The sequence below is a fragment of the Eleutherodactylus coqui genome, chromosome 3 (assembly GCF_035609145.1).
Source record: "Eleutherodactylus coqui strain aEleCoq1 chromosome 3, aEleCoq1.hap1, whole genome shotgun sequence".
NCBI lineage: Eukaryota > Metazoa > Chordata > Amphibia > Anura > Eleutherodactylidae > Eleutherodactylus > Eleutherodactylus coqui.
Window position 1 is genome coordinate 14,976,559 of NC_089839.1, and position 23,382 is coordinate 14,999,940.

General features: G+C 50.7%; 1 protein-coding gene across 2 annotated transcripts in view; it reads right to left on the reverse strand.

The window, feature by feature from the left end:
• Positions 1-21,785, reverse strand: part of NVL (nuclear VCP like) — a 37,165-nt gene extending 15,380 nt beyond the window's left edge. Inside the window, exons 1-18 of one of the 2 annotated variants that reach the window (XM_066595158.1) lie at positions 21,521-21,785; positions 19,522-19,595; positions 19,074-19,126; positions 18,349-18,436; positions 18,113-18,170; positions 17,324-17,581; positions 16,424-16,547; positions 13,485-13,552; positions 13,223-13,357; positions 12,801-12,902; positions 12,381-12,498; positions 12,039-12,183; positions 7,798-8,029; positions 6,784-7,002; positions 6,161-6,265; positions 4,133-4,195; positions 3,201-3,320; positions 620-719 (exon numbers count right to left, since the gene is read on the reverse strand). In XM_066595158.1, the coding sequence (XP_066451255.1) occupies positions 620-719; positions 3,201-3,320; positions 4,133-4,195; positions 6,161-6,265; positions 6,784-7,002; positions 7,798-8,029; positions 12,039-12,183; positions 12,381-12,498; positions 12,801-12,902; positions 13,223-13,357; positions 13,485-13,552; positions 16,424-16,547; positions 17,324-17,581; positions 18,113-18,170; positions 18,349-18,436; positions 19,074-19,126; positions 19,522-19,595; positions 21,521-21,580 (2,122 nt within the window). In that variant the 5' untranslated portion in view covers positions 21,581-21,785. Of the gene's footprint in view, positions 1-619; positions 720-3,200; positions 3,321-4,132; positions 4,196-6,160; positions 6,266-6,783; positions 7,003-7,797; positions 8,030-12,038; positions 12,184-12,380; positions 12,499-12,800; positions 12,903-13,222; positions 13,358-13,484; positions 13,553-16,423; positions 16,551-17,323; positions 17,582-18,112; positions 18,171-18,348; positions 18,437-19,073; positions 19,127-19,521; positions 19,596-21,520 lie in introns of both variants that reach the window. The other variant, XM_066595157.1, reaches the window with a different exon arrangement.
• Positions 21,786-23,382: the final 1,597 nt, after the last annotated feature.

The window sequence follows — 23,382 nt, forward strand, 5'->3', positions numbered from 1 at the left end:
TCTTAAGGGATCCCGAGCGGTGGACCCAGCAAACAGCTGATCCTAAGGGATCCCGAGCGGTGGACCCTCGCTGCTCCCGATGATAGGTTATCAACAGTAAAGTCCTGGAAAGCCACTCTAGAAGTGATGGTGTTGGTCAGGATCCATTGCAGAAGCAGAAGGTGGCTCGGGCCAGTTTTTAACCTTTCAGTGTAAATAAATGTTTCGATTAACATGGAGATCTTGAAAATTTTCAAAAAATTGGAACCAGAAGAGGGCGTAACATTCCAATAGAATAAAACTGTACTTGTACAAGGCTAGAGATCCCCTACAAAAGCAACACATCTGCGCTGTTTGCGGCCACGTGATGCTGTTCTTCCCGCATGACGCGCCAGCTAAGATGCAGCCGCATTCCCCTCCTCATCCATTCACTGGGTTACAACAAGGCTGCATTCTTCCAATACGCAGCACTACTCCTGTGCACAGGGGTATTGCAGCTTCGCACCATTTACATTAACAGAACTGAGCTGCAATACTAGACATAACCTGTGAACAGGAGCGGCACTGTTTTGTGAAAACAGCCGCCATGGTCTTCTAACCCTGTTCAACCCCTTTACGCATGGGCTAATGTGAAGCTCACCTGGGCGGTTCGTAGCAGCCATGATAAAAACCTGCCGCCTGCACTCCAGGCCGTCCATTTCTGTCAGCAGCTGGTTGACGACCCTGACGCTCGCTCCGGACTGCAAGAGAAGACGACCGATCATCACATGGAACGACGTAACGAAGAAAACCTGCTGCAGAGCCATTTCATCTGGGGATTGCAGTGCACCTTGTGGGGCCCAGGTGGTGTAGTGCCCACAAGGCATGGTGAGAGCACCCTTCCCCGATATCAGAGGGGGTACAAATGTTTCTCATATTAGAAAGCCTAAATGTTACAAGCCCCTTTGGCAATGTCTAGCTTACGACCGTTACGCCTCATGTCATTCAAAGCTTTATTTCCAACCCTCCATTTTCCGTCATGCCTTCTTATGGAGCTGCGGGCAGAGTGCTCAGTGGGCCTTTCCTGTGCAGATGCCATCTCCCTTCTATCATTCTCTGCCACGCTTCCTTATGGAGCTGCGGGCAGAGTGCTCAGTGGGCCTTTCCTGTGCAGATGCCATCTCCCTTCTATCATTCTCTGCCACGCTTCCTTATGGAGCTGCGGGCAGAGTGCTCAGTGGGCCTTTCCTGTGCAGATGCCTTCTCCCTTCTATCATTCTCCGCCATACCAGCCTTTGCAGCTGCAGGCTACGTGCCCAGTATACCTTCCCGGCGATGATGCGCTCTCCCTTCTTTCATTCTAGGACATGCCTGCTTATACAGCTGCAGGCTGAATGCTCAGTGGGCCTTCCCTGTGAAAATGCCATTTCTTCTTCCCAGTGCGCCCGCTTATTTACTCCTCCTAGCAGTCTGTAACCATGAAGCTGCAGTGGCATCAACCTGGTGCCCATAAGCGTACAATAGGAGCTGTATACATAAAACGAAAGTAGATTCTAAAATCCAGACTAGCTGCAAAGTTTCTGTAACTTTTCCTTTATCTTTATTGGAGTGAAGAGACTAGATCTTATTATTACTGGCAGTGCCTGAATTAAGATAAGACTCCACATTGGACTCAAGGTTGAGAGGTTAGTATGACGAATGCCGTGTTCTACGGCTCATTAGCCACACGATTGTGAGTCAATCCTTCGGCACACAGAGACATTTCCATAAGCAGCTCTGTGTTTGAGGTTCACGGCTCCATGTAAATGTGGCAGAGCGCAGATTATTGCAACACCACCAATTCCTGTAAGCGGACGGCTTCTGCCTAATGGGATTGGACTGATGCCATGTGAGACATTAGATCAAGCAGTCAGGTAAAACAATACGGAATATTTCAGCAGGACAGAAAGTGACTAAATGGAGAAGAACGTGAACCGCGGCGGTCCGGTGTAGAACGCATCGCACCAAGGGGGCCAGGCTCGGACATCCCCTTCCCCTTATACATAAACGGCCTGAAGAGCCTTCATGGAGGCTCAGCTTCTAGAAAAACAACATCTAAAAACATGTAACATGTAAAACTTGTGCTCAGTCTTTATGCAAAAGCTATTTGCATATCCGGCGAAGTAGTTACACAACTTTCCTCGTATGACGGACAGAATGCAAGAAGAAGGTCATCCATGAGAGAAGTACCCATGTAGTCAGACCCTCCGTCTCCCTCCCTGCCAGTTGTCCCCTACATGGATTCAGTAGGTAATTACGTCGTGGATAGAGGAGGAGATTATACAGGGTTTGTTTATAGTCCGTAACCATGGAGACGAGTCTGCATTGGAGCTGCGTACACAAAACGGTAGATTTCTATATAAAACCATTTACAGAGTTGCTTCATTTTCAAGTTTATGATGGGCTGCGGCCCGCCCAATGGGACCCCCAGCGATGCCGAGATCTGTGCACCTCGTGAACGGAGCGGCGGTGCACATCGCTTTAATTATGGCTATAAGGCAGATGGAGGTCGATGCGCTGGGCAATCTCCCTCCATCCCAAAAAAGTAGTCACCCATGTGCACCGCTGCTTCATTTGGGGTACGGCGTTCTCAGGATCGCTGGATGCCCCAGCAGTCAGACCCCCAGTAATGAGACATTTTTTCCTCTACCCTGTGGATGGTGGATAAAAGGGTATTCAATGGGAAGACCCCTTTAAGTGACTGACGAGGCCCATACAGACCCTCCATGCAGGCCACTGACGTGAGCTTTAGGCTGGTGGATCAGACAAGATGTCTCACGTCTACGGTGACCGTCACACCATCCTCTGGAATCATCCATCAAGAGAAACTGGGATCAGGCATGTCGGATTTCAGCCCACCGGCCCCCGTAGTTTCCAAAGCAGCTTCTTATCCTGCTCTCCCTATAGAATAATCACCATAGAGGGGTCGGCTGATCAGGAGCCCCCTGGTACAAGTCAGACCGGAGAGCCAAGTAACAGTGGCTCTGTCCAATGGGCTCTATGACGGTCACCCGCTTGTGTACAGATGTAGCAATCGTTAACATGACTGACGCATTGTGACAACTACAAGTTACTACAATATTGTAAATGGAGTTGTCGTAAGGTGCCACATGTGTCAAGATAACAATCGCTACATCTGTACGTCCACCTTGGGTGGCAGAAGACGGATACTTCACCCACCCAACCTGCAACAAGTCACTTGCCTCATGGCTGGACCTTCGAGGGCAAAGGGCATCGATTTCATCAAAAAATATGACACATGGGGAGGAGTTTGAGGCTCTCTGGAAGACCTGCCGCACGGCTCGCTCACTTTCACCAACGTACTGAAAGATAAGAAAACACAGTCACGCATTTTAAGACCATCGAGACGTAAAAGCGCATTTTTTGATCCTTTAACATGGAGTGAGGTTTTAAAGACGTCACCTGGTTAGAAAATCCACATTCATACAACCTATGGACGAGTGGTCTCTTATTCAGGACCCCCATCAATTAGCCAGAGCAGAGTCAGCAGCAACAGAGTTTTTTTTTTTTTTTAACTTTGGAGGACCCAGCAGGTAACATTGGCAATGAAAACTGTAATACATCCCCTCGCCTGCGGAGGAGCTGCAGGATAATTGAACAGTAAATGCTGGGTTCTGCAACAAAGTACATGTGATCACTGGAGTTCAGAACAGTGGCAGTCCCTGTGATCAACCGATTCTTTTGGGACCCATTCTAATTAAAAGGGATCGTTTCAAGTCGTTATAGGTCATTGTATAATGAAAATTGGATATGTTTTCCTAATACACCGGGACAAACTCCTTCTCTATTAGGGCATAGATGGGCATCAGGGGTGGGTGGGTCCCCAGTCATTAGCTGGTAGGAATAGTTTCATATATTATATGGACACCCATTGATTAGCACGGGGACCCATCTTAAAGGGGTGGTCTAGGAAATCAACAAAATGGACGCTCCCTACAGCTTGGGAGAAACTCCGTTTAGTCCTTTCTGGCTGACCAAGTATATGGCCAGGGCACCGCTACCTGTGAAGGTGTACTAAACGGTTATACCATACAGAGAATAAGGCCCATCTATTCACGTATAACCCGTGCTCACAACAAGTGGCACCAGGATCCCCCGTCTTCACCCAACTCACCATGTTCAGGAGTTCAGGTCCCTTCACAGAGATAAAGTTCAGTCCGGATTCATTTGCTACGGCCTGGAATACAAGAGAACAGAAACTACTTGTTTTCCTTTTCCCTGATCCACATGGTACCGACCGCCGCAACCGAAGGCATTTCTCATGAGCAACTACAGAGGTTACCATCAAAGCCGTCAACTACACTGAATGACCCCTTTATTACACCCCCATCTAGTGGCGCGTTGGACCTCTTTTGGCCTTCAGAACCGCAGCAGTTCATCGTGTCGTAGATTCCACTCGGTGATGACATCACTCTGCAGGAATATCGGCCCCTGCGGACAGGAAGCTTCTTGTAGTCGCTGCAGATTAGATGGCGGTGCTGACATGTTCTGACCGGCTGACAGGAAGGGATCAGCGATTCATGCTGCTTGCGCCAAATTCTGACCTCCCATCAGCAACAGAAATCTGGATCCATCTGACCGAGAGATGTTTTTCCGCTGCTCAGTGATATATTCAATTTCTGCGCTCGTTTGCCCGCCTTTTCGTTTCTTAGACACAGTGGTGCTGGAATGGATTGTCTGCCGTTATAGCCCATCCGTGCGGAGGAACGGCGAGTTGTGCATTTGGACACGTTAGTTTGAGCACCAGTGTTGTATTCGGCTGCTCCTGACTGTGCAGAGTCTGTTGGTCAGAACGATTCCTGACATCCTCCTCTGACCCCTTTCATTTATGAGTTGTTTCCGTCCCGCTGGATGTTTTTCCTTGACCACGCCATTCTCGGTATACTTTTTACAACGTCACATGGGGGGGGGAACACGCGGTTGGCAGCGACATCCTGGCCCCAGCTAGTCCCGCACCGATGACCGGCCTCGTTGGAAGTCGCTCCGATCGCTGGATTTTTCCATCTAATGTGGATTCACACTGAAACCTTGTCACGTGACTTTATTCTGCACTCCGGAGTCACCGGGGTAATTCCCATACTGGGAAGCGCCAATCATACACAGCAGAGAGAAGCAAGAAATGCCATGCAAAGCAGTTCCCTATTTAAACACTTGTGCTATACCCCCCTTCATCCCTGGGACTTCACCGATCAGGAGAATGGAGGTCCTACACTAAGAAAGTAGAGGGCACATTTAGGTGGCTGCGTTTCCCTCTATTAAAGCCTAAAAACACATCTCCATGGTTACAGACTACAAACTAACCCGGTGTAGTCTGGTCCTGCAGTCATCGATTACTCCCTCTACCCTCTGATTCTTGATAACCTTAAAGGAGATGTCCCGAGGCAGCAAGTGGGTCTATACACTTCTGTATGGCCATAATAATGCACTTTGTAATATACATTGTGCATTAATTATGAGCCATACAGAAGTTATAAAAAGTTTTATACTTACCTGCTCCGTTGCTGGCGTCCTCGTCTCCATGGAGCCGACTAATTTTTGGCCTCCGATGGCCAAATTAGCCGCGCTTGCGCAGTCCGGGTCTTCTGCAGTCTTCTATGGGGCTCCGTGTAGCTCCGTGTAGCTCCGCCCCGTCACGTGCCGATTCCAGCCAATCAGGAGGCTGGAATCGGCAGTGGACCGCACAGAAGAGCTGCGGTCCACGGAGGAAGAGGCCATCTTCAGCGGTGAGTAGAGAAGTCACCGGAGCGCGGGGATTAAGGTAAGCGCTCCGGTGAGCTTTCTTTACCTCCCTGCATCGGGGTTGTCTCGCGCCGAACGGGGGGGGGGTTGAAAAAAAAAAAAACCCGTTTCGGCGCGGGACAACCCCTTTAATGCATGCAAGCGACACAGTGGACAAATGGAAGGGAGCGTAACAGGACTGCAGGATCAGACGGCACAGGGTTAGTTTGTAGCCTGTTACCATGGAGACACACGGGGCTGCATGTGAGCCGCATACAGAAAACGGTAGATTTTGAATCCACTCTATTGTGCAAAGTTGCTTGATTTGTTTAATTTTAAATGCAAGGAGCAATAAAAAAACAATGGATGCAAATGTGTAAAAGGAAAGAAATCAAAGCACACACAGGACAACGAGACAGCTTACCTTGGCAAGTAATGTTTTGCCACATCCTGGGGGGCCCGCTAGTAAGACCCCTGCAGGCGCCATCAGTCCAAGAGCCTTAAACTGCTCTGGATTCCTCACTGGTGCCTGAAGAGAGAGAAGAGAATGCCATATTACTGTTTCCATACACCGCTATCACACAACCACCAGGACAGGTTCCCGAGGACCCCCAAATAATCAGAGTGGGCTTGAGCATACTCACTACCGCTTCACTCAACTTCAACAGGGCTGCTGGAGATAAGAGTTCTAGTTCTTCGCTTTCCTTGGCAGCCCTCCTGGAGTGCGTGGGACGGTGCTGCGCATTTTCAACTGCCGCTCCGTTCATTCAGGTACCTTTAGGATCCCCATTATCATGACCAATGGTCAGACCCCACCAGATAGATCGGGGATAACTACATTTCGTGGGACAACCCCTTTAACCCACCTGATCCAAGTGTCAGATATAAGCCTCTCCATCCCTTACGAGGTTGGTTGGCACCTTCTACAGCACATGTCCAGCGTTACAGTGTGACACCCTGGAGCCATGTGCGCCGCCCGTCCCCAGTGTTGCCCATTTAATAACTGGTAGATACAAATCCTTTCTATGACCGATGATATGTTCTCACCAGTATGGCCATGGTCAGTTCCTCCCGGACTTCATCCAGCGCCCCTATATCGGCCCAGGTGACATCCGGCACGGTAGCGAAACCTTCTCTCTTGGCTGAAGGCTGCACCGATGGGAGAGCACTCAGGAAATCGCTCATCTCAATGCGCAGACCCTGCAGTTGGTGCTCTGGAAAGGGCGACTGCTCCATCAGCACCTCAAGCAACCGCTGTAGCTCGCTCTATAGAGGGAAGGACGGAAAAACAAGACAAGGCCAGATTTCTCAGTAACATTTCTCAAAAGGTGGATTATAGGTGCTTCTTATGATCCGTTATTCTTATTATGCCCCTAGCATTACTGCTCGCCTCCAAGACCGTGACCATTTAGGGAGACATGACTCCCCTGTTGGGTGCAGTGATTGTATCCAGGTGGGGTGCTGACCCTGTAGGCATGCGGCTCTCCCATGAAGTGTAAAAGGGGTTATTACTCAAGCGCCGCTATTCCTCACAATTTGAAGCCAATTGCTGAGCTCCGCCTGGACTTGCAAGCGCTAGCAGAGGCTTCTGTAATGGTGCTATAAGGGACTCCGTGGCTCAGCAAGTGACCACCCTCAGATATAGTGAGTGCGAGATATAGAAACCAGCGGTTTTCTCTCTCTCAGACTATAACAGATCGACCATGCATATTTGTCTGCCTTTCTGTTGTAACCTGGGCACAGAGTTATCAGTAGACACTAAGTGGCGTCACGGACAGGATCTGAAGCCCCCCATAACATGGTCTACAGCAGTGTTCCCCAACTCCAGTCCTCAGGGACCCCCAACAGGTCATGTTTTCAGGATTTCCTCAGTGTTGCACAGGTGATGTAATTATTGTCGGTGCCTCAGACATTGCCACAGGTGTTCTTACCATAGGATATCCTGAAAACATGACCTGTTGGTGGTCCCTGAGGACCGGAGTTGGGGACCCCTGGTCTACAGCATGCATTTAATCCAGAAGGATGGGGTAACTGGAAACAGCTGATAACTGCCGCTCTCACCTGAGCCGGATTTCCGCTTTGGTCCAGTATCTTGGCTGTAGGATCCTCCACTTCCGCCTCCTCCGCTGGGTGATGCTTTAGCTGGATGAGGGCTCTGTTCACCGCACACATCGCAGCCTCTCTGCACAGCGCCATCAGGTCTGCGCCAACGTATCCCGGTGTCAGATGAGCCAAATGTTGGAAGTCGAAGGATTCTGGGAGCCGGAGCTTCCGACACAGAGTCTTCAGGATCCTGAGAGAGATTAGAGAGACGAAGTATGTGTCATACATGCAAATATGAAATAGGGGCAAAACCACTGAAAGGGGACCCGTCAGGGTGAAAGTGGTGTCCGGCTGCGGACTCTACAGGATGTCGACACGCCGATGGAAGGGGCAAACATTTCAGTGGACTACGACTCTGGACGGGTGCAACTATAAGGGAGCGCCGCCAATTATATAGGGGCTACATATTCACATACAACGTAGGGCTCCATCCGCAGATCAGCAATGATCGCCGAGCGCTGTCATTTGCGGCAGCAGTCTGTAAACAATGCGCCACCAGGGCGACCCGGAACTGCCAGTGGGCAGTATGAGCTCTATATTGTTTTGCACACCAGGACCTGTTTTTATAAAGGACGCTGCATCACATGGTTAAAAGTTTGTTTGTTCCATTTTTGCCCGAGGTAGCAAAGTTTTGCATTGGAATATTTATATAAAATGCTCCTGGTTAGGGCGACCCCTGGTGTTCTGTACATGTCATGACACCCCCTTGTGTTCTCTTGCTCAGTCTTGTAGATCCGCCAGCATAGGGTCGCGGAGTGACTCCAACCAATATAAATCAGCGCCCCAGAAGAGACTTCACATCAAAGTGGGACACATTAAGCTGCTTTTTGGCTGCAGTTCAAAAACGCAACAAAAACTGTTAATTATAAAACTGATCCTTAAGGCCTATTTACACGCAACAATTATCGCTCAAGATTCGTTCAAACGACTGCAAATATGCGATAACCATTGCGTGTAAACGCTGCCATCGTTCAGACCGCACGCTGTGTTCTCCACGTGAGCAGGAGATTACAGTGTATTCTTCCAGCAGGCCATGCAAGGACAATGGAGCTGATTGCAGAGCTCAGACCACCTGCTGTGTTCTGCAAGCAGCTACCAGAGGCACATTTACATGCAAATGAAGCTAATAAAGTGTTAATGGACATTAGTATCCATTAACATTTTATGCGAAACGATCTCTAAAACTGTCAATCTTTCAATTGTTTGAAAGATAGTCTTTACGTGTAAATGGGCCTTTAAGGTGGAAATCCTGAGAAGGAATGCAAAAAAAAAAAAAAAGAAAACCACACACACCAGGGGGGATGCCATAAGGGTGCAACAGCAGGGATGCCATAACAAGTGTGTAAGGTCACTCACAAATGCAACGAGGCCGCCAGAGGATTTCAATTGCTCAGCTCCATCCTGAGAGCTGAACAAAAATAAACACTGGAATTACCGGACTCGGCACACGGCAGATCTAAGTGATGCCGAACTCACCCCACTGACTACGATGGAGTCCATCTCGCTTCTGTAATGCCAACGTTCAGTCGTTCATCCATGAACTGAGCGATGGTCATCCCTGTGCAAAGCCACAGGAACGGGAGCGATCATTGCTGGGACAACCGGTCAGGCATCTGCGCCCAACAGGTCATCCCATGTAAGAACGCCGCAATGCATGTGTGAACGTGACCCAAAACCAGGGGCCGGCCACAACACGTGTGTACTAGCAGGGGGCGGCCATAACACGTGTGTACTAGCAGGGGGCGGCCATAACACGTCTGTACTAGCAGGGGGCGGCCATAACACGTCTGTACTAGCAGGGGGCGGCCATAACACGTCTGTACTAGCAGGGGGCGGCCATAACAAGTGTGTACTAGCAGGGGGCGGCCATAACACGTGTGTACTAGCAGGGGGCGGCCATAACACGTGTGTACTAGCAGGGGCCGGCCATAACACGTGTGTACTAGCAGGGGGCGGCCATAACAAGTGTGTACTAGCAGGGGGCGGCCATAACAAGTGTGTACTAGCAGGGGCCGGCCATAACAAGTGTGTACTAGCAGGGGCCGGCCATAACAAGTGTGTACTAGCAGGGGGCGGCCATAACAAGTGTGTACTAGCAGGGGGCGGCCATAACAAGTGTGTACTAGCAGGGGGCGGCCACAACACGTGTGTACTAGCAGGGGGCGGCCACAACACGTGTGTACTAGCAGGGGGCGGCCACAACACGTGTGTACTAGCAGGGGGCGGCCATAACAAGTGTGTACTAGCAGGGGGCGGCCACAACACGTGTGTACTAGCAGGGGGCGGCCACAACACGTGTGTACTAGCAGGGGGCGGCCATAACAAGTGTGTACTAGCAGGGGGCGGCCATAACAAGTGTGTACTAGCAGGGGGCGGCCATAACACGTGTGTACTAGCAGGGGGCGGCCATAACACGTGTGTACTAGCAGGGGGCGGCCATAACAAGTGTGTACTAGCAGGGGGCGGCCATAACAAGTGTGTACTAGCAGGGGGCGGCCATAACACGTGTGTACTAGCAGGGGGCGGCCACAACACGTGTGTACTAGCAGGGGGCGGCCACAACACGTGTGTACTAGCAGGGGGCGGCCATAACAAGTGTGTACTAGCAGGGGGCGGCCATAACAAGTGTGTACTAGCAGGGGGCGGCCATAACACGTGTGTACTAGCAGGGGGCGGCCATAACACGTGTGTACTAGCAGGGGGCGGCCATAACAAGTGTGTACTAGCAGGGGGCGGCCATAACAAGTGTGTACTAGCAGGGGGCGGCCATAACACGTGTGTACTAGCAGGGGGCGGCCATAACACGTGTGTACTAGCAGGGGGCGGCCATAACACGTGTGTACTAGCAGGGGGCGGCCATAACAAGTGTGTACTAGCAGGGGGCGGCCATAACAAGTGTGTACTAGCAGGGGGCGGCCATAACACGTGTGTACTAGCAGGGGGCGGCCATAACACGTGTGTACTAGCAGGGGCCGGCCATAACACGTGTGTACTAGCAGGGGGCGGCCATAACAAGTGTGTACTAGCAGGGGGCGGCCATAACAAGTGTGTACTAGCAGGGGGCGGCCATAACAAGTGTGTACTAGCAGGGGCCGGCCATAACACGTGTGTACTAGCAGGGGGCGGCCATAACAAGTGTGTACTAGCAGGGGGCGGCCATAACAAGTGTGTACTAGCAGGGGGCGGCCATAACAAGTGTGTACTAGCAGGGGCCGGCCATAACAAGTGTGTACTAGCAGGGGGCGGCCATAACAAGTGTGTACTAGCAGGGGGCGGCCATAACAAGTGTGTACTAGCAGGGGGCGGCCACAACACGTGTGTACTAGCAGGGGGCGGCCACAACACGTGTGTACTAGCAGGGGGCGGCCACAACACGCGTGTACTAGCAGGGGGCGGCCACAACACGCGTGTACTAGCAGGGGGCGGCCACAACACGTGTGTACTAGCAGGGGGCGGCCATAACAAGTGTGTACTAGCAGGGGGCGGCCATAACAAGTGTGTACTAGCAGGGGGCGGCCATAACACGTGTGTACTAGCAGGGGGCGGCCATAACAAGTGTGTACTAGCAGGGGGCGGCCATAACAAGTGTGTACTAGCAGGGGGCGGCCATAACAAGTGTGTACTAGCAGGGGGCGGCCATAACACGTGTGTACTAGCAGGGGGCGGCCATAACACGTGTGTACTAGCAGGGGGCGGCCATAACACGTGTGTACTAGCAGGGGGCGGCCATAACAAGTGTGTACTAGCAGGGGGCGGCCATAACAAGTGTGTACTAGCAGGGGGCGGCCATAACAAGTGTGTACTAGCAGGGGGCGGCCATAACACGTGTGTACTAGCAGGGGGCGGCCATAACACGTGTGTACTAGCAGGGGGCGGCCATAACACGTGTGTACTAGCAGGGGGCGGCCATAACACGTGTGTACTAGCAGGGGGCGGCCATAACACGTGTGTACTAGCAGGGGGCGGCCATAACACGTGTGTACTAGCAGGGGGCGGCCATAACAAGTGTGTACTAGCAGGGGGCGGCCATAACAAGTGTGTACTAGCAGGGGGCGGCCATAACACACGTAACCGCGATCCCTCCACCCAGAAGCATTAGTAGTAAGCGATTCCGATTGAGAAACGGCCCCTCTTAGCGAGATCCGACAGACAATCCGGCCTTCTCATTGTGGGACGGCTTCTGTAACCATTTTCCTCACTTTAGTCTCGCTCCTTCATCTGGGATCCCCAAGCAGATCTCTCGGTCAAATCTTCCCGCTCGCCTGAGTGCCGGGTCTAAAGAATCAGGCCTGTTGGTGGCTCCAATGACGAGGACCTGAGCCGTGACGGACGGGTTGTTCAAGTCTGAAAGGAGAAGACGATTACAGTTCTAGCGCCAAACCGACAAATACATGACCGCCAAAAAACAGTGGAAGATGGCCAAGGAAACGCTGAAGACACCACCGGGGGCCACCTCTCAGAAAGGGGTCTATGGACCTTCTAGGACGAGGCCCGATCCTGGAGTCCAGCTGCCTCCCAATCCCACGAAGCCCATTACTGACCGTCCATACAGGCGAGTAGCTGAGCCACGATCCTCCGCTCCATGTCCTTAGACGCCACTTCTCTCTTGGGCGTTATGGCATCAATCTCATCGATGAAGAGGATGCACGGTGCGCTGCTCTGCAACGGCAAACATCCAACGTAAGAGGCCAAGAAGCCGGTGAACAAGAGGGGGAGGTGCGATACACGGGGTGCATATACACGATTCTTTCTGATGACGTCATTGCCAATTGTGCCCATGCTCTTCAATGCCAGAGCACTGGAAAGTACAGTACCCGTTATACCCGTCTGGTGTGCGGTCCAGGACAACATCACCAATGAGGAACGTCTGACCGACCCGGTATACCAAAATGGGACCCAACTGGACAGGAAACCCCTGCAGTGGGATCAGCTCAACGCACCCCACAAAGTAAAGGCCTCACCACAGCTTGTTCAAAAAGACTCCTCAGCTTCTGCTCCGATTCTCCCGAGACGCCGGACACCATCTCTGTGGCCGCCACTTTGAGCATCGGTAAATCCAGCTCCTTGAGACACGAAGCGTCGATTATTTCACGAATGACGAGGGATTACAATGTATCATCAGAAAACAGCATATTACTTAAATCCGGTGCTTCTACATAAAATATTACAAGTTTCATACTGGACATTACAGCACGAAAGAGGCGGCCAATTGCCATGTTCTGCAGATCACTGGTCAGCTTTGCCGTATATAATGAGGCAGGGTCGGCAGAGTCATCCCATCTCATGAAGGGAGAGCAGCCATTGACAGTCTTATTAATACGGCTCAAGTAGGATAAAAGCTGCACCATCAGGTTACTACAAAACAAACGAAAAAGTCCCTTACCCCAGCAATCGCCTGGGCCAGTAATGTCTTCCCGCAACCTGGAGGTCCGTGCAATAGAAAGCCACGGGGAGGCACGACGCCCAGGTGCTGATAGACTTCAGGGTGACGCATGTGAATCAATAGTTTGCAGACTTCCTGTGAAAAATGACACAATCAATGATCAATGCGATGCTCTGCAGCAGCTGAGGCGTGTAGTAGGATGTTCTGCAGCAGCTCAGGGGGGCATGAGGAGGCTCTGCAGCAGAATGACAGTCACACTTACAGTCAGGGTGCCCTCATTCCCTCCAACATCTTCAAAGCGGACAGATGATTTCTGTAGATTGATGGTTTCTGGTTTGCCGAGAAAATACAAAGAAAACCGTAAATCTTACAAGAAGCGCTGCCGGAACGCTCCCTACTCTTTCTGGGGCTTGTATACATGTTAAACTCAAGGCCTGAATCCGTCCTGACCCGTCATTTTATGTGGCCCACGATAAGGCCCCCTGCCGAGCGCTTGGCAGAGGAGATGGCGCCAGCATAGGGAGCGGGGGCCATCTTGGATTCTGAGCTCTGCCACACCGCTCCATTCAGCAACTCACAGGTGGTGGCACAGCTCTGACATCCCTGGCAACCTCGCCACCCGCCAGAGTAGGCAGCTCGGCGCTAAAAAGATGGAAGGGGAGAAACCCAACCACAGCGAACAGAGCTGCATAGCCCCGCTGAGTAGCGGCATTTAGGACTCCTTTACACGACAGTTTCAGTCCGTGAAACATGCAGCATTTTGGACTTAAACTGCGTATTTCGTGCACATTTGGACTTGTGGTTTTTTTTTTGTTTTGGACGGATATCTAATGCATTTTTCACGTCTCCAAAAAAACCCACCACAAACACTTGAGGGCCCCGTAGGTAGGACATGGTGCGATCTTTTTTTTTTTCACATGTGCAAAATGCACACCTGATCTATATACCCCAATGCGAATCACGGGTGTTTAAGCTGTCCGTATCACACATATAAAAAATGTGCGCAGAATACGGAGTGACAATCCGCCCGTGTGAATGAGCCCTTATACACGGCCCCCGAATGCTGAGGTGGCCCTCGGTGGAGAGGAATTTGACAGCCCTGATATGAAGCCAGGAGAGCGGCCGTCGCTGAGCCTCACATACATTATCACTCGGCCTCCGTATACGCCAACTCTCTAAACCGCGTTATCGTGACGCGGCAGTCATGTTAACAATCGCTGCATCTGTACAATCTACATCAATAGTCAGCACAACCATAGATGTATCCTAATGACAAACAGAAAGCAGGGGGCCGATGACTATTAACCCCTTCAACGCTAATTGTTTGTTTTGTTTTTTCCTCCCCGCTGTTATCTTTCCAGCCGCGGCTACTATTTAGTGTGGTGGAAAACCTCTGAATTATTAAATAGAGGGAAGCAAAAAAAATAAATAAAAATTCAGCCATTTGTCGGTTTTTTGTTCTTCGGCCCAGTGTCCACGGGCGGATCTGATTTGCTGAGAAAAAAAACAAACCACGAAGCACGCTCCATTTCAGCGCGGATCCGACATGGACGGCTTCCACTGAAGTTAATGGAAGCCATCCGATCCACGGGAAGAAAAAAAAATAAAATTGCCGAGCGCGCATCCGCAGACTCGGAAATAGAAGACTGAACATGAGGATCTCCCGTGGTGCAGTAGGGATGACATCATCCTTATTCTGCAGCTCTCAGTAGAATTACAGCGATACCAAATGTTAGTTTTTCGTTTTACAAACCTTCCAAAAGGGTTTTTGAACAAACTTTTGTCGCCATTTTCTGACCCCCTATTATTTTTTCTTAAATGGGCTGTGAGAGAACGCCATTTTTTTTTTTTGCAGGGTGAGCTGTAGTTCTTATTACAACTATTTGGAGGTACATATATAGTCTTTTTGATTCATTTTTGCCCAATTCATTTTGGGAGGCGGGATGACCGGCAATTCTGGTATTCAGTATATATATATTTTTTTACCACTGCTTGGATTTGCTATGGGTGAGTTAAATTTTTTTTTCTAGAGTTTTAAAAATGTTATTAAACCTATTTTTTAACATGTTTTCGTAGTCCCCATAGGGGCCACTTGACTTCTACATTGCAGAATAATACTTTTCAATGTTGCCTACTACATCCTGCCACAAGCAGGTCTTAATAGACATCCATGCATGGCAGCTAACTAGAGATGAGCGAGTATACTCGCTAAGGCACGTTACTTGAGTGAGTAGTGCCTTAGCCGAGTATCTCCCCACTCGTCTCTAAAGATTCAGGGGCCGGCGGGGAGCCGGGAGGAACGGAGGGGAGATCTCTCTCTCCCTCTCTCCCCCCCGCAACTCACCTGTCACCCCCGCTGGCCCCCGAATCTTTAGAGATGAGTGGGGAGATACTCGGCTAAGGCACTACTCGCTCGAGTAACGTGCCTTAGCGAGTATACTCGCTCATCTCTACAGCTACCCCATCGACACTCCATGTTTTGAGGAGCTGGCTTATGGCATCTAAGTAAGGAAGGGACTTGTTATTTGTATAGCGCCAACTTATTCCACAGCGCTTTCAGGTAATTTGTTTAGCAAGCTGGGTACTCATTTTATTGACTTCGGAAGGCTGAGCCGGCTACCTGAAGCACGCGGGGATTGAACCCGCAAGCTTCAGGCCGTGAGCGAGAGCTTAGAACTGCATTTCTACTGCCTTACCACTATGCGCCACACCAGGCCATCAGCTGTTCATTTACATTATGCAGTCAGGATGTAGTTATCACAGTAATGGCGCCGCATAAACATACGCCGACTGTAGGTGAAGCTAAGGAAGACAGGCGCAGTTCTACTTCGTTTCCACTCACATTGCTTTCTGGAATCGGCGATGTCCTGGTATGCAAGTGTTGTTCGAACCAACCAATGGGCGCCTCAGACTGGTCTGCGATGTCAACCCCTCATCTGGCCTAAATCCCACCTAGTCGTTGACCTCTCCAGTTTGCTTGAGCGATGCTGTGAGATGTCAATCACTAAGCAGGGGGCGGGGAAGAGCGCGGACCAGTCTCAGCATAGGAGCCGCCCACTGGACGCTTCACAACTCATTTTCATATCAGAAACCCGCTGAGCAGGGAGCATGGAGAGTGATGCCCAAAGCATCATTGCCCTCCTCTGCGGAGCGTACGGTTATGGGCGACATTTAACGCTACTGAAGCCCCTCCTCTCTCACCTCTCCTGTTCATCAGCGCAGATCTTATGTCTTCATCCACCTCCTTGGACTCCGCCTTCCCTCGCCGCGACTTCTTTGCTCTTGACTTTTTCCTCTCTGTCTCCAAGAGCGACGTATCAACCGACTGCTGCAGGGAACGGAGGAGAGTTTGTTGAAGACACTAACTTATGGGATCTTCAGGCCGTTCCGCCATCAGGGCAGATTTAAGCTCAAAAGTTAATCAATTAACCCCTTAATAACCAGCCCCTCCAATCACTTTTTCCCCCTTTCCAGTTTCTCCACCCCACTGCCACTCGTATTTATCACTCGCTGTCTGAGGGCTTGCTGTTTTTGGCGGGACGAGTCGTACATTGCAGCGGTTCTGTTTAATGTACCGAAAAACTAAGTGGAGTAAAATGAAAAAAAAAAAACCCCTGTGATTCCGCGTCCAGGATTCTGCATTTGGCGATAATACTTGTCAGCCGTGTCGCCATATGAGACCAGCGCAGCAATAGTGAAGAATGTCTTCAGACATCTACTGGACATACCCAACGGGCTGCATGCCGGACACGTCTAGAAGCCCCGCCCCCTGGAGACACGTGGCGCTGAAGACAGGGAAAAGGCGACATGCCTGAGGATCGTTCTTCTCAGCCCTACCTGCTATGGAAGCAATCGGATGGTGGATGAGTGCATGGGGGGAGGGGGGGGGGTCTCATTGCAGTGCGCGGGCTCATTTACATATACCCTACATATTGCTCCCATTGTTTTTAACCAGGCCGGAGGATACATTGCATGGCGTGCGAGGTGCACACGAATGCGATGCAAGGTCTCCACTTGCGGATCTTCCTGCGCGGCTAAGAGCCCGCGTGAAATTAACCTTATTAGCCCACAGCCGTCGCAGTGACATCACTGGTTTGGTACCTCCTTGTCTTCGGTTTTCGCTCCGTCTTCTCCGTCGTTACACAGATCTATGAAGATGTTCTTCTCTACAGCTTTGCTGGGCGTCTTGTCAATGAACCATCCGGCACCGGACGTTCGGGTTTCCGAGGAGTTCCCCGTTGCCTCCGCTCGGGAGGTTTTGGGTGGAGCTGGTGTACTTGTGTCGGGTGCCTCATTTTTGGAGGGGGTGTCTCCTTTCCGGTACAAGGAGAGCAGCGAGCTGTTCAAGTGATTCGAGGACTAGAAGACAAAGAACTGATTAATACACGGAGTCACCAAGCCATGGGGTGAGCTGCTAGACATCTCCATCCTGCCCACTAGCACTCTCAGCCGGCGACCCACAACCCTCATCCTCCCTTATTACATTTTACAGAACTTCTCCCGTGCTGGACCTGTTCTGTGGAACTCACTGCCCCTACGAGACCTACTTCTCATTCGAGCCATTGTAATTAGAGCGTCAGCTCTTAGGGGCAGGACAGGGCCCTCCCTCGCTTGCTCTCCTACAGAGCGTTAGCTCTTAGGGGCAGGACAGGGTCCTGTCTCGCTCGCTCTCCTATAGAGCGTCAGCTCTTAGGGGCAGGACAGGGCCCTCTCTCGCTCACTCTCCTATAGAGCGTCAGCTCTTAGGGGCACGACAGGGCCCTCTCTCGTTCGCTCTCCTATAGAGCATCAGCTCTTAGTGGCACGACAGGCCCCTCACTCGTTTTCCTATAGAGCGCCAGCTCTTATGGGCAGACCATGACGACTTCACCTCCTATCGGCCGCACTCACCGGCTGATCTGTATAGTCGTCCGTGTCCGTGGAGGCATCAGAAGGGCTTTCCAAATCCCTACACAGGAGTAAGAGAGGAGGATGTGGTTATAATGTACGGCACTCAGATACTAAGTCAACCTGGCAGTGTAAAACCTGCAGCTGTCAGAGCATGCTGGGAGTTGTAGTTTCACCACAGTTGGAGGATCCCATTCACGACTGTACAGGCACGTTTGATTGTATCACGGCTCACTTACCCGCCAGTCCCTCTCCTCGCCCGCTTTGCCAAATGCGCTTCTTCCAGACCGCCGGCGTCGTCATTCTCATCACAGATTACCTTAAACACTAGAGGAAAGCATAAAACACGAAGTCTAGAACACGGGAGATGACGTTCTGTACATCATGAGCAAAATGTCGCAGCCGCAACAAACACGTATAGCGAGCAGCGCGAACAGATCCCGCCGCACCCGTCACTCCCAACAAGCTGCGCCGCTACGGTCACACATTGCCGATTTTGACGTCGATTTCGGATTTACGGATCACCATCCTCCCCATCGGCGGCGGCCCTTGTAGTGGGGCCCTGCTTTAACCTGTTAATGGCTGACTATGTACGCTCACATGAGAAGCGCTGGCCAATCAGGGAGCAGAATGCAGTGTCCAATTACCAATCCACAGCGTGCATCAAGGCGCGACGGCCTCTCCATTCAAGAGGAGGTCCTCGGAACCCCCATTCTCATGATCCGTGGGGGCCTCACCAGTTGGACCAACATCATGCCCTTTCTTGGCATAACCCCTTAATGATGCGCGCTGAACGGCACCTTGTGATCTCATTGGCTCCTGATCCCACCCCATACAAACCCTGTGCGCCCAGAATGTAACTGTACGCCCCGGGGTGGGAAAGGGTTAAATTGCTTCAACCATAAGATGGTTCTTCCCCCAGAAGATAATATCCAACCACCGCGGGCGCTGCGGGCGGCCTCACCTTTCTCCACTTGGATTCTGAAGGCGTTCCGCTTCCTTCGGCCGTATTCTGCACTGAAGATAAAACACAAGTAGTTGTAAGACGGCGAACCGAGGAGGGAAGGGGCGGGATGTAGAACACAGCGCCTCGCGGGAAAAGTGGCGCAAGAGAGGTCGGCCATAGTTACTCAGTGTTGTATTAATGACGCTTCGGGGCGCCTGATGGATGGGACGAAGTATTTTCTGAATAACGACTCACAAGAACCGAGGGACCCCCCATATACAGGGAGTAGCGCAGTACGGTTTCTCTTCGGACCCCCCCATCTACTGACTGCTACAGGGGGCTCGCCGCGACGACTGAATCACAGGCACGGTTTGACCTACTAGATGACATAGTAGGGTCTAATCACAACAGCCGTTTCCATGTGACCTAGAAGGACCATCATGTATGGACAGAACACGTGTGTTACCTGTAGGTGCTCTGTAGGTCGGCAGCCACGGCGGCGAGGTCCACGTAACCGCCACACCTGTTACTGCTCAAATACTGCAAGACAGAAAGGGAGAAAACTCAGAGCTCCGCCCACATCATAACCGCCGGCGTTCGATTAAAATCAGAAACCATCACATTCCGCGTTCTCAGGATTGGCGGGAACATCAGAAGCGATCTCCGCAGGTGGTGGGGGAGGGGCTAATCTGATGGGAAAAAAAGAGCGCCGCTCTGAGTGATTAACCCCTTCCCGCTCCAGGGTGTAAGCTTAGGTCCTGGCAGTGGGGTATTTCCCGCAACAGGGCGTAAACTTACGTCCTGGGGATAGCGCGGGATCATATATCGGAGATGCGCCCCCCGCTGTTAACCTCTTCCCTGCCGCGATCTATGTAGATCGCGGCATGGGAGGGGTTCACAGATGGAGCGCGCTCCCTCTGTGACATAATTGCAGAGAGCCTGGCTGGTTGCCATGGCAACAGGACGCCAGACACTGGCATCCTGTATTGCCATAGCCTGTGACCGCTGTATAAGCGATAAGGCATGGCAGGGCAGTAGCGATCACAGCGATCATCAGTGCTATACTGTAAGTCCCTCAGAGGGACACAAGTTGTGTAAAAAAAAAAAAAAAAAAAAAAAAGAATTAAAAGAGTAAAAAAAAAAAAAAAAAAAAGTATGCTTTTTCTCATATTAGCATAAAAAAAATTAAAACCACACATATTTGGTATTGTCGCGTCCGTAACGGTGCGTACAATAAGTTGCACATGCTATTGACTGTGTACGGAAAAAAGCGTAAGACAAATAAACGCCAAAAACCTGAGGCAAAATGCTAATTTTTAGCATTTTGTCTCCCTAAAAATGCAATAAAAGTGATCAAAAAAGCCGTATGTACCCCAAAATGGTACCAATAAAAACTACAGCTCGTCACGCAAATAAGCCCCCATAGAGCTCCGTACATGGAGAAATAAAAAAGTTACAGGACTTTGAATGCAGCGGTATAGGGAAAAAAAAGATTTCCAAAAAAAGGGTTTTTATTGCAGAAAAGTGGAAAAACCTATTAAAAAAATGTAAGAAGTTTGGTATTGTTGTAACCGTACCGACCCGCAGAAAAAATGGATTGTGTCATTTATGCTGCATGATTAACACTGTAAAAAAAAAAACAAAAAAAAACCTATGGCAGAAAGTTTTACAATATAGTCTATGTACCCAAAAGTGGCACCAATAAAAACTACAGCTCGCCGCGCAAAAAACAAGCCCTAATACGGCCGTGTCCACGGAGAAATAAAAACGTTATGGCTTTTGAAAAATGGAGAAGAAAATCCGCCAAAAATCGTTGCGTCCTTAAGCCCAAATAGGCCATGTCATGAAGGGGTTAAAGAAAAAAAAAAAGTTAAAAATAAGTGAATAAAAACTTATTACATAAAAAAAGGATATCAAAAGTTTTTTTTGTTTTGTTTTTTTTTAAAGCGCCCTTTCCCATATTCAAAATACAAACAAACATTTGGAATCGCCACAAGATGAGAATAAATAAAACCACAAGACGCACAACGCCGGGAGCCCCGCCCAGAGAGCAGAACCAATGAAAAGCACCCAAAACAGCTGTTTACACTCCAGGCGCTGTACAAGACCCCATATTTGCGCCGCGGCGTCACATGGGCCACCAAGCTGTTAATTCAATTTATAAATAGCAATTTGCCGGTGCGGACGTTACCAGAAAACGTTCTCTCACTTGCGGTCTCTAATGAGAACCATCCGCTGATCTGGGGCTTATACACAGCTGATGCCTGCAGTGTAAAGCATGGGGGACGGAGGAGGGCGTACATACACGTTATATCTGTGCCGCACGCACGGATCAGTTATAGAACAGGGGACTGGTCAGGAACTACAAGTCCCAGCATGCACTGCGCCCCTCTCTGTAGAAGACTCCAAACTAACTGGAAGAAGAGGAAGTAAAACCTCCGCGGCCACCCGGGACCCGCCGGTACCTGCGCCAGCCGCTGCTTCAACCGCCGGTCTATTCCCGGGGACACCGCACGAATCTTCATGTCTGCACCGGCTACAGCTCACACGTGAGCCGGGGGCCTCACACACAGCCTATCAGATGACGTCTTCTCACATAGGTGTCCAGAGGGTTGCCTGTCTCACTATTCCAGGCCAGCCGCGGCTTCTCGCGCACATATAAAGTATAGGTGTCCTCAGTATTGCCTGATCGGTTTACACAGGCGAGAGGGAATCACGTGACTGACTCGGAGCATGTGACGTCATCACGCCTAGGACACAGCTCTTCCGGGTCGGGAGGCATATTAGCCTTTTACACCCCACCTCTTCACCATTCGCAACCTGATTGGTTGTTTGGATTTAGTCTTTCACAGTGATTGGTTATTTGGGTTGGCTGATTCACGGTGATTGGTTATTTGAGTTGGCTGATTCACGGTGATTGGTTATTTGAGTTGGCTGATTCACGGTGATTGGTTGTTTAGGTTGGCTCGAGTTGAGGTGGGTCGGGAGGGTTCGGCAGTCTGTCCCGTGGTCCAATTTGACCCACGTGATTGTGCTGCACGGCTGCGGGTTCTAGTCCCGGGCTGTCAGAGGTTTTTGTGTTTTTATTTTTTTGGGGGGGCAGTGAAACTATTAAATAACTGAAGTAATGGGAATATATTCGTCCTCGTCCCACCCTCTGGCGGAGGTCTCTGTGGATGGTGTTAGATGGTCCCCTTAAAGACGCGTTCATTTTTTGGATTTTTTTTTGTTTTTTCTTACTTTCAAAAACTCCTGAATATTCTGTTTTCCCATTGATTCGTGTTTGTGGGCTGAGTTGTATTTTTTAGCAGCGCAGTCTAATGTGCCGTATAACGGGCGGAAAAACTACAGCATTTCCTTATGGGGTGTAATAGAAAAAAATGTAATTGCCTCAGTTTTGGGGTGTGGATTTAGAGTGCGTGCGGCGCGGCAAACGTGTGGTTAACGTTACTCTGTGGGTCGTACGATTGACATGACATGTTCGATGTGTCCACCATTCTACCCTCTCGGATGCCACTTGGACACGGCGATTGTGGCGGAGGCCCGGGGGGTTCTGGGACGGTAAGATGCTGAGTATCCTTGGGATGGCTCATCCATATCAGATGGGTGGGCTTCCACCACTTGGGACCCCCAGTAATCAGCAGTGGGAGATGATCTGCGGACGGCGGCCTCTTCTCCGGTCTATGATGTGAAGCCCATCAGCGCCCGGGCCTGAAGGTAGCGGCTAGTCACATGACCCGCAGGAACAGCGCTGCACAACTCTTCATACAGCCTCGGGGACCCAGACGGCGGACTCACCCCATCTGATATCTATGACCTAGTTAAAGGGACCTTCCACACGGGACGGAATAGCCCGCGCAACGCGACCTGCGGATTTTGCGTCAGAATTTACCCCAGCCTGCGGTGCGTCATGCAGCCTCTTCTGTACCTAAAGGGGTGAAGAGCACACGAACGCAGCGACCTCTCAGAGGCAGCGATCCCCGTCGCCGCAGAAGGTTCTACAAGCGGCCATCTTGGATTTAAAGGCCATTTATACTTCCATCTACTATGTATGCAGAGAGCTCCCCCTAGTGGTTGCTGCTTATAACTGGCACTATAGAACTCTCTCTAGCCGCAGGGGTTCCCATAGCAACCACTCAAATCCCACCTCCCATTTTCATTGGTCCTTTGGAAACTAAACTTAATAAGCTAAGTGGTTGTCATGACGTCGGCTCCTTTGCGCCGGTCTTGATACATTACAACTTCAGGCCCGTAAGCCCGCAGCGCACACACGTCTCGCAAGTACACTGCTATCATAAAGCGCAACGGAGGTAGACTTACACCACCG